The following is a 9,806-nucleotide window of genomic DNA, read 5'->3' as shown; positions in this document are numbered from 1 at the left end:
CTAATCACAAATGGTTTTGTGTGCAGCCGGGCCGACCCTTCTCTCTTTATTTTTAAACGGGGTGTATGTATTATGTATTTGTTGGTTTATGTTGATGACCTGATCCTTACTGGAAATCAGGCCTCGATTATTCAATCCTTTATCCACAAGTTGCATGTTGAATTTGCCATTAAAGACCTTGGTCGTCTTAACTACTTTCTTGGTCTCGAGGTGACATATACTACCGACGGTTTGTTCCTCAGTCAGTCCAAATATGCCCATGACATCCTCAAGCGGGCAAATATGATTGATGCCAAACCTGTCACCACTCCCCTTGCCGCTAATGCTGCTTTTGTCACAAGTGGTGACCCGTTTGATGACCCCAGCATTTACCGTTCACTTGTGGGAGCACTCCAATACTTGACGATTACCAGACCTGATATCTCGTATGCGGTAAATCAAGTCAGCCAGTTCCTTCAGGCTCCGACTCTCTCCCATTTTCAGAGTGTCAAACGTATTCTTCGGTATGTCAAGGGCACCATGTCCTTCGGCCTAACTTTCTCTCACCGAAATTCTCCATCACCTCTTCTCGGGTACTCTGATGCTGATTGGGCTCGTTGTCTTGACACCCGACGCTCCACCTATGGCTACTCTATCTTCCTCGGTGGCAACCTTGTTTCCTGGAGTGCCAAGAAGCAACCTACCGTCTCTCGCTCCAGCTGCGAATCCGAATATCGGGCCATGGCAAATACCGCTGCTGAACTCATTTGGATTACCCATCTGCTTCAAGAACTCCATGCTCTCCCATTTGTTCGTCCCACTCTCCTATGCGACAACAAAAGTGCGTTATTTCTTACTCAGAATCCGGTTTCCCACAAGCGTGCGAAGCATATTGAACTCGATTACCATTTCATTCGGGAGCTCGTTTCTTCTGGGAAACTTCATACCAAATTCGTATCCAGCAAGCTCCAGGTGGCTGACATCTTTACCAAAAGTCTTCCCCGCCATCAGTTTGAGTTCTTCCGTGACTTGCTCACCATTGGTCCACCACTGTTCCGCTTGAAGGGGGATATTAGACATGATTAGCTAGCTGTGTTTATTTTGTTATTGTCTAAGGGTGTATTTGTAGCTTTTTTATTCTATTTATTGCATTCCTCTCTGCCTAATTGTGCATCAGAGAGTTCTTTGTGAGTTACGATCATACTAGCTTCTTCTTGAGTCATTTGTGATTATGAGCATGATATGGAGATGAGATTTCGGATCTGGATAGTATGAGGTCCCTTGGACCGAAAGGCACAAGCTTTATCAAGCTTAGGACAACCTTCATGAGCTAATGTCCTTGTAAAGCCTTGTTTTGATGAGTTTAGCCCTTCTAGACCTGCATGAACGTAAAGCTTGCAGCTTTACGTTGTATCTTAGCCTTGGGAGGCTAGATCTAGAGTTTGGGGTGGTGTTTCTGCCTTAAAACGTCTGAATGAGAAAACAGACTTAGGGGACTCGACGAGTCGATGAGCCGAATCGACGAGTCGGTTAGAGTTTAACCCGATGGTTTGGACGCGTCACAGACTCGGCGAGTTGGTAATACAACTCCAAGAGTTGAGAGGGTTTTACCCATCCATGGTTTCAGAGTGGACTCGACGAGTTGACGAGACAACTCGACGATTAGGAGGGGTTTTCTGGTCCTTCGGGCACTGAGTGGACTCGACGAGTTGGCTAGCAACTCGGCGAGTAGATTTGGGTTTTCGCGATCTATTGTGTTCTGGGGGACTCGACGAGTTCATGAGGTATACTCGGCGAGTTGAGTCAACATGGACTGTTGACTTCCGTTGACTTTTAGAGTTGGATCAGTTTGGACCTTTGACTTTCGTTGACTTTAGGGTTTTGGTCAACTGTGGATTTTGGAGGCCATGGAGGGGTGGAGATTAGACTTGCAGCTCGAGTGTGTGATACGTTGCTTTACTCTGCAAGGTGAGTCTTCTCACTATACTTACCTGAGTGATAATTTATGTGTGACCGGAGGGTCTTATTCGTGTTATTGACCGGAGGGTCTTATTCGTGTTATTGACCAGAGGGTCTTATTTGCGTTATTGACCGGAGGGTCTTATTTGCTTATACCGTGATATGCGTTATTATGCATTCTGTCTTTGTGACTTATGCTATCATGTTATTCTGTGTATATACTGAGTTATGACGGAAGGGTCCTATGTGTTTATATTGCGTTAGGTGATGTTATGTATGGTCTTGTGATATGTGCTATATTATTCTATGTTATGCTGAGTTGAGGGACCAGAGGGTCCAACCCGAGTTGTGAGACCGGAGGGTATTCACTGAGACACATCGACCGAAGGGTTCGAACCGAGATATCCATGAAAGGCTAATGAGATGTGTGCAATATTTTGGGGAACTCACTAAGCTTCGTGCTTACCGTGTTATGTGATATGTGTTTCAGGTACTTCTCTGGATCGCGGGAAGGTGCCGACTTGATTGTACACACGAGATGGAGTTATGTTTTTGGAGGATCCTGGATTTATTCAAGAATTATGAATATGTGTTTTCGATAATTTGACAATTGGGGATTTTGTGAAATGAGTTGATGAGATTTATGTGATTTTAAAAATGAAAAATTTGTTTGAAAATTTACGGTGTTACAAAGTCGGTGCAGGTCCTGCGCCGGCTACACTGAGGATCACTAACGGAGGTCAGGGTCGAGCAGCGCCCCTGAGGGCCCATGGACGCGCCTTTCAGCTTACAGCAGAGGAGGCTAGGGCAGCACCAGACGTGGTTGCTGGTATGTTTCTATCCCTTATCTTACTGATTATATCTGTTTTATGCTTATATGTTTGTACCTGTGATTAGGTACGTTTTTAGTGAACTCCTTACGTGCTTTGGTATTATTTGACTCGGGGGCGAGTCGGTCGTTTGTTTCTCAGTGTTTCAGTAGGGAGTTTGGGCTGCCAATGGGATAGTTAGACTGTCTGTTGCGGGTCTCCATCGCCAATGAACACGGGGTTTCCGCTTCTTCGGTGTATCGGGGTTGCATATTGGAGATTTTCGGAGTGTCTTTTCCGATAGACCTGATTCCGATTCCCATGGGGGATGTATGTGTGATTGTGGGTATGGACTGGCTTAGTCTTTTCGGTGCCATGATTGACTGCGAGGGTCAGCGGGTAGTAGTTCGAACCCCAAGTGGGGGAGAACTGATTGTTTACGGCGAGGGCACCAGATTGGGATCATGGTTTTGTTCGCCTGCCAGGGCCCGACAGTATATTCAGCACGTGTGTGCGGGATATTTAGCGTATGTGGTGGATACGCGGGTCAGAGATCAGGTTTCAGTATCAGAGGTTCCAGTAGTTAGAGAGTTTACTGATGTGTTTCCGGAGGAGTTACCAGGAGTGTCTCCGGAGATACAGGTCGAGTTCAGGATCGACCTTGTGCCAGGTGCGGCCCCTATCGCCAAGGCGCCGTACCGGTTCAAATGTGGATAGTGCTATATATATATATATATATATATATATATATATATATATATATATAGAGAGAGAGAGAGAGAGAGATCCAGGTTCAAATGTGGATTGACATCTATTGTGCGGACGTGTGGATAGTGCTACTCTGTGAGAATGACAAAGAAAATATATTGTTTGGTAATGTGAATACGTTCAATCTTACATAACTATTGTCATTATCACACATTCTCACTAATTAAATCGTCTATAAGGTTATTATAGACTTTTTATTATTATTATTTTCATTCTTTCATAATGTTGTCAGAATGTTTATTGAGTCGTATTCTGTAAGAATGAAAATGAGTAAAAACCGATGCGTGAGAAGAAAAGTGAATAAAAATTAGTGAGAATGTATGAAAAATTGAAAATGACGATAGTTATGTAAGGTTGAACGTATTCACATTATCAAACAACTTATTCTCTTAGTAATTCTCATAGAATAACATTGTGTACACGTCCATACAATAGTTGTCCACCCACATTATAACCTAGCCCTATATATATATATATATATATATATATATATATATATATATATATATGAATTTATGGACAAATATCTATTATTTTCTCATGGATAAGCATCACATTAATGAACCCTTTCCAACACAGAAAGTGAGACAATTTATAGACAATTTACACACAAATTAAGATATTATTATTATATATATATATATATATATATATATTAAATTTCTCTTACCTTAGCAGCTACAGTAAAGTGACTTTTTAACATGTTTGGTCACATATTTGCTGTATATCACAATGTTGTTCATCGAAATTGCTCCTTCCTGCTCAATGTCACCGCTTTTTTTTCCTAGATTTCCTCTCCTTGGTTTGAGAGCCCTCCTGTACACGTGGTGGCGTTGGGATATCCACTGTGTACGTGTTTTCCATTCGACCTTCTCTCTTCTCTACTCACCGATTCTCCTATAATCCACCGCTCCTTTCCTCTAATCATTCACCGATTCTCCTATAATCCACCGCTCCTTTCCTCTAATCATTCAACTGCACCGCCATCGCATATGAGTTCCAGAAATAGCGGGGATCGATTTCGCCTTCCGCCTCCTTCTTCCCGACTCCCTTAGTCGCACCCTCCTTTATCTCTAAAATCCTCAATCTACACAAACGGAAGTTACATATCGCTTCTGTATCTGTGTCCTTGAATTTTTTGGATCATTGTTCCGATAATCAGAGAAACATTCGAAGGCGTAGAGATTGGGGGGTCCGACAAGGAAGAAGGAAGAAGCAATAACTTACACCGACACTCCTGTTGTCTCCGTCCTTCGCATCGCCACCTCCGGTTATCTCACCGCTTCCACCTCCTACATCGACAATCAAAACAAATACGTACATGAATGTAGACCAGATGCGACCGTCTTCACGCTTCTTCTCATACGGTTTTGTGTCCGTTTACACCTCTCACCGTTCCTGTGCAGGTTCGTTTTTTTTATTTTAATTTAGTTATTCAATTCGATTCAGTTCTGTGTTGCCCTAGATTTTTCCTGATTAAGGTTCTTAGGGATATTTAGTTCCGTCTTGCTTGCCTTGCGATTTAAAAAAAACAACCAGTTTGATACAGTGGTTCACAAGGATTCACAGTAAGTTATTCATGCCATTATTAAGGGCTTATAGTTCATGAAATTTCTGATTACGTCTCTGGAAGTTTATAATTTCACAGTTGTGGCATGTCCAATGACAGAATTCTCTTAATAATGTTTTGGAACATCAATTCGTGCGTGTTTGGTGATGCATACCATTCACTAAATCTATCCTCATCTCCACCATATGAATTCAGGCAAGGTCTACGTGCCAGTCAGAGTACAAGGTATTCGTTCGTCTTTCTCCCATAAGTTGAAAGTGTATTGAAACAGATGGAATTTTCTCTTTCTATTTTCTGTAATTTTTCCTTTTATTTCAGATGATTTCAATTTCTTCAGTTGTGGTGTCAATTTTAGCCTCTAATTGAATCCCTTTAACATTTCTAATTTTCGTTTCAGGTAAGATTGGATAGTAAATTACGATATTGTCTTTGTTTTCTGTCACTTATCTGTAATCTTTATCTATTTCTTTTCCTGAAAAAAAAGAGTAAAGGTCAATAATAGCGACTGCAACGTGAAATGGTCTGCAATTAGGGTTCTTACAGAGAATTCAGCTCCAAAAAGAGCTTATTGCGTAAGGTGACACCATTAAGTAAATCCATTTTGTAAGTTTTTGTTGTAATTTATTTTAAATCTTTGAACTATTGACCGCCAACTGATATTCTCATTTGTTTGGGTTTTTAGGTTATAGTTTTTCTGAATCTTTTTTTTTTATTAAGGATATTGGATTGTTTTTCCGTTTCAGGTTATGTTACTTCATTGGTGCTATGTTCTTGACTGTCGTTGATGCCTTGAGCATGGTATATTAGGATGATAAATTGAAAGTATTCCTTTCTTTTTTTTCCATGGTTGTTTTACCTTTTCTAATATACATTCTTTTTTGTCCTTAGGTGTTTTATGGTCAGAGGAGTTAATGTGGATTGATTAATCAATATTATGTAGTTGGTGTTAACTTGGACATATCTAGGACCTGTTTTCTGGTCTTTTACTGTTGGGTAGGGTAAGGTTTCAAATAACTAATATTTTATTCTTTGTTTTGTATGCATCATAAAATAGAAAGTGGAAGTCTTATGTTATCAATATTTTCTTTGTGAATGAAAAATTAAGTTTCATTTTGATAAAATATAAAGTTTGCCAAAATATAACCAAGTCTGGTCTCTCTTTTTAAAAAAATAAAAATAAAAAATAAAAAAAACTTCTCATGAGTCAGGCTAACAATATTTTTTAAATTGAAATTTTACTAGTCTTTGTCTCACATAGTGAATTTTTGTTTTCAGAATCACTGGTAAAATGTGTTTTCTGGCTTTGTTTCAACAGCAATGAGCATCAAAGTGTTGTCAACTGCAGTTGTTGGTAATTATAATGTACCTCTACAGGTCGTTAGCAACTTTGGTTTCAATGTTTACTGAATATCTAAAAATCTTATACTAATTTGTAAATTAATCTATAACAAAATGATTTCGTTAAATAATTTGACAGAACATGATTAAAAAAAATTCGTTTTTGTTATATAACTTAATAGCAAGGGTATTTGCAAAAATGAGCTTTTGGAATATTGGAATATGATAAATAACCAGACTTTCACATCAATACAGTACAGAACAAACTATAAGTAATCCAAACTTTCGCTAATTATGTATCTGTTTATAACTTTCCTTCAAATTATGCAGGAGCGGTAGAAGAATCCAAAGGATTTATCACATTCTCCTTAACTAGCGGACTTAAATATCTTGTCTCCCAGGTATGTTGAACTTATTTCTTTCTGAATCTCTAGACTCAAAAAGAATACAACTGTAATTGAAGCACTCTGCCACAGCTCCAGTTGTGCAAATGTTCCTGTTGATGCTCATGTTTAAAAACTATAAAAGTGTATTAATAGTTGCACCTGTGAAATCTGATGAAGAATCCAAATCCTAAATTGGTGATAAACGGTAAACAAAGTTAACAGAGGTATAAAAGTTTTTTTGGATTTGCCTTCTTAGTGTTATTCATTTCATATATGGAAATAAATAAAAATTAAAAAGATTGATTATAAAATTTTACAATAAAGAATTTTTTTTTTGAAGTTTCAAATATTCTTTTTACCTGTTTATTTTGTTTATTTTGATAAGAGGAAAGAAGAATGTGTTTACCAAAGCATCAGTTTCATGATATGAGGAAATAAGAATGTCTTTACCACAAGGACTCTTTTACACGGTTATTATTATTCTTATTATATATAAGAGCTACAAAACAACATATTTCCACTTCACATTTATCGTTTCTTCAAAATAATAATAATAATAATTTCTTTCTCTGGATAAATGACATACTTTTAGAATATTGATAAGCTTTTTTCATTAAACTCTTTCAAAATGGCCAGACCCTGAAATGAGACCATTGAATGACCAAAATGACCCTTATTGATTTGATGTGTTTTACGTGTTTGTAATTGTGTGCATTGAAATGTATAAGAAAACTATGGGAGTGGTTATACTTATGTAGGAGACACATGTTGATGATGGCAGGGCATATGTCAAATAATAATGATCGTGGGTTTGACTGGTACACTTACCGGAGACATAGGCTAGTTTTCTGAATTGCAGATTCTGTAAGTTTTTCATTCAAATATATAGTTTCGTGTAGAACATTTTTGAAATGGAGTAACTTAATGTGATAACCGTGACTTTAATGACAACACTACCAATAGAGACTAGAAATATTTTTTCTACAACTTTAAAACAAAAATTTAGTTTTCAGATAAAGATCCACAAAGTTGTGAACAAATTCAGGTTTTAAGTATTCTGAGAACAAAAGGAAATATAGGATTTATGTGAATACGTGAGATGTTCCAAATTACTCAGATGAGATGTTTATAGCTTATATACTAATAAGTTGTTTGATAATATCTAACGCCAGACCGTCAGGACTACTGAGCACCACCTTTGGACTCGGTCGTTGCAACCATCAGACCACCTAACATATTCATGGTTTGTTCATGTATTATTGATTTTTTTGTTTTTTTTTTCTTCATGCTTTTTGTCATAAAATTAAACCAAGTAACTTTGATTAAAATAGCCTCTTTAGCTTTTTTTTTTGAATGATTACAGGTATATATTCATACGGTTTGAGGATTTTGGATTGGACTACTTTTAAGATTTCTTACCCTTTCATACATAGGTAAACAAGCTTTGATAAGAAGCACAAATCATAAATTTGTCAGCTGGGTTTATTAGTTTTTAGTGCAAAAAAGATGGAAAATAACAAGGCAACCACATGAAAGCGAACAGTACAAGTACGTTTATTATAGCATTCTATTTTAATTTTTCTTGCAAACCATTGTAGTTTGCAAAATCCATTGAGTTGTAGAAACATAAATTTCTTGATTTCTTTATGCGTTTCGAAATAGGTTTGCTAATTTTACTAATAGTTACTAATTAATAATAAGCATGAATAGGTTTCCTAATAGTTACTAATAGTTACTTCATGCCATGAGTGATCACAAGAGTGTTTCAAACAAAAAAAATCAAAAAACAAACTTCTGCTAATCTTATGAAACTGCTATTGTAGGAATGTTGTGAAAGACTTATCAATTGGGACAATATGAGTGGCTGCATTTTCCATGATGTCAAAGGGTGTAAATCTTTCGATGTGTTTTTGGGGATCTTTTTCAAATAATTTTTAATCAATTTCAAAGAAATTCAAAAAATTCTAATTCAGGTCAACAAATTCATCTTATTTTTAAAGGCAACACTTCTTTTAAAATAATTATTTTCTGACTATTGTTAATGTAGGTTTTTGACAAAAGTGATTTGATTCTGACGGGTTGCAGCCCAGTTAAGCCTCTACCTTTTCATCTTTCCAGCAGGTATCACATAAGGTGAGATTTGTGATTAAATAGAGAATGAACAACCCTTATGTATGCTATGTTGCTATTTGTAGAAATACTTTTTTGCTAAACCATATATTACCTCTTTGCCCTCCGGACCCATTTATGCGTGTGGAACCGAAACATGAAGAGTTGAACCGGTTCATCAAAATGCGCTTCATTGGACTGATGTTTACTGGGTTTTTTTGCATATCTTAGAACAAAAATACTAAAATAGGCTAATGTATTTTCATTTTAATGTTTAGCTTTATGTAATTTGGATCCTTTTTTCTGCAAAGGGCAATGTCCTTTATTTTTATTATTTTAAGCATCAAAATTGTAAAAGGGCGAATTGCAGAGAATAGCAACATACTTAACTGTGGCTACCAATTAAGACAATCTACTATACATGCACACAAAAACACCACCTTCCAACCCCCGCAACGCGGGGGAACACATCTAGTTATTATTATTATTATTATTATTAATTTTATTTTATATTTACTATGTATGTGTATATGTGTTTGTACGTGTATGTGTATGTATGTATATACATGTGTATCTATTCACCATCACCATTGTTAATAACGAGGATGAAGCAGTTGCATTGCATACATGAATTGCTTCTCTCCTCGATCTTTTTTTAACATCTTATTTTCAATAGATTGGTAGCACACTTTATCTGTGATCTATACAAACTTGGTTGATAATACCCTAGAGATGAAAGGTTATTTATTTATTTATTTACTTATGTAGTTAATTACTATCTAACCACTCAATGCCATTGTAAAAGGATATATATATATATATATATATATATATATATATATATATATATATATATATATGATTTATGAATTGATCATTCAGTACAGA

The 9,806-nt window shown here is 36.7% G+C and overlaps 1 protein-coding gene across 23 annotated transcripts; it reads left to right on the top strand.

Moving 5' to 3' along the window:
- The first annotated feature begins 4,213 nt into the window (after positions 1 to 4,213).
- Positions 4,214 to 9,428, top strand: LOC145136952 (uncharacterized). 23 transcript variants are annotated; one of them, XM_079071084.1, is made up of 14 exons: positions 4,216 to 4,921; positions 5,005 to 5,083; positions 5,164 to 5,310; positions 5,570 to 5,662; positions 5,829 to 5,883; positions 5,974 to 6,083; positions 6,361 to 6,436; positions 6,754 to 6,824; positions 7,591 to 7,673; positions 7,982 to 8,052; positions 8,173 to 8,357; positions 8,633 to 8,697; positions 8,857 to 8,930; positions 9,005 to 9,428. In XM_079071084.1, exons 1-6 carry the CDS (start codon positions 4,837 to 4,839, stop codon positions 5,995 to 5,997), a joined length of 483 nt encoding a protein of 160 aa, XP_078927210.1. In that variant the 5' UTR covers positions 4,216 to 4,836; the 3' UTR covers positions 5,998 to 6,083; positions 6,361 to 6,436; positions 6,754 to 6,824; positions 7,591 to 7,673; positions 7,982 to 8,052; positions 8,173 to 8,357; positions 8,633 to 8,697; positions 8,857 to 8,930; positions 9,005 to 9,428. The 23 variants fall into 23 exon arrangements, 21 of the variants coding, with proteins under 21 accessions (XP_078927214.1, XP_078927201.1, XP_078927206.1 ...); XM_079071086.1 differs by having other exon boundaries at positions 8,857 to 8,942; positions 9,082 to 9,428; XM_079071083.1 differs by having other exon boundaries at positions 8,857 to 8,942.
- Positions 9,429 to 9,806: the final 378 nt, after the last annotated feature.

The sequence above is a fragment of the Lactuca virosa genome, chromosome 9 (assembly GCF_052849685.1).
Source record: "Lactuca virosa cultivar CGN04683 chromosome 9, Lactuca_virosa_CGN04683_v6, whole genome shotgun sequence".
Taxonomy (NCBI): domain Eukaryota; kingdom Viridiplantae; phylum Streptophyta; class Magnoliopsida; order Asterales; family Asteraceae; genus Lactuca; species Lactuca virosa.
This window is presented reverse-complemented; position numbering and strand designations above follow the sequence as displayed.

What these genes read in the sequence shown, in the direction of transcription:
- LOC145136952 (XM_079071075.1), top strand. Translation starts at nt 4,837, where the DNA reads ATGAATGTAGACCAGATGCGACCGTCTTCACGCTTCTTCTCATACGGT. An exon ending in AAAAGAGCTTATTGCGTAAG is followed by an intron (nt 5,663 to 5,828) that starts GTGACACCATTA and finishes TTTCCGTTTCAG; the next exon opens with GTTATGTTACTTCATTGGTG. An exon ending in TCGTTGATGCCTTGAGCATG is followed by an intron (nt 5,884 to 5,973) that starts GTATATTAGGAT and finishes TTTTGTCCTTAG; the next exon opens with GTGTTTTATGGTCAGAGGAG.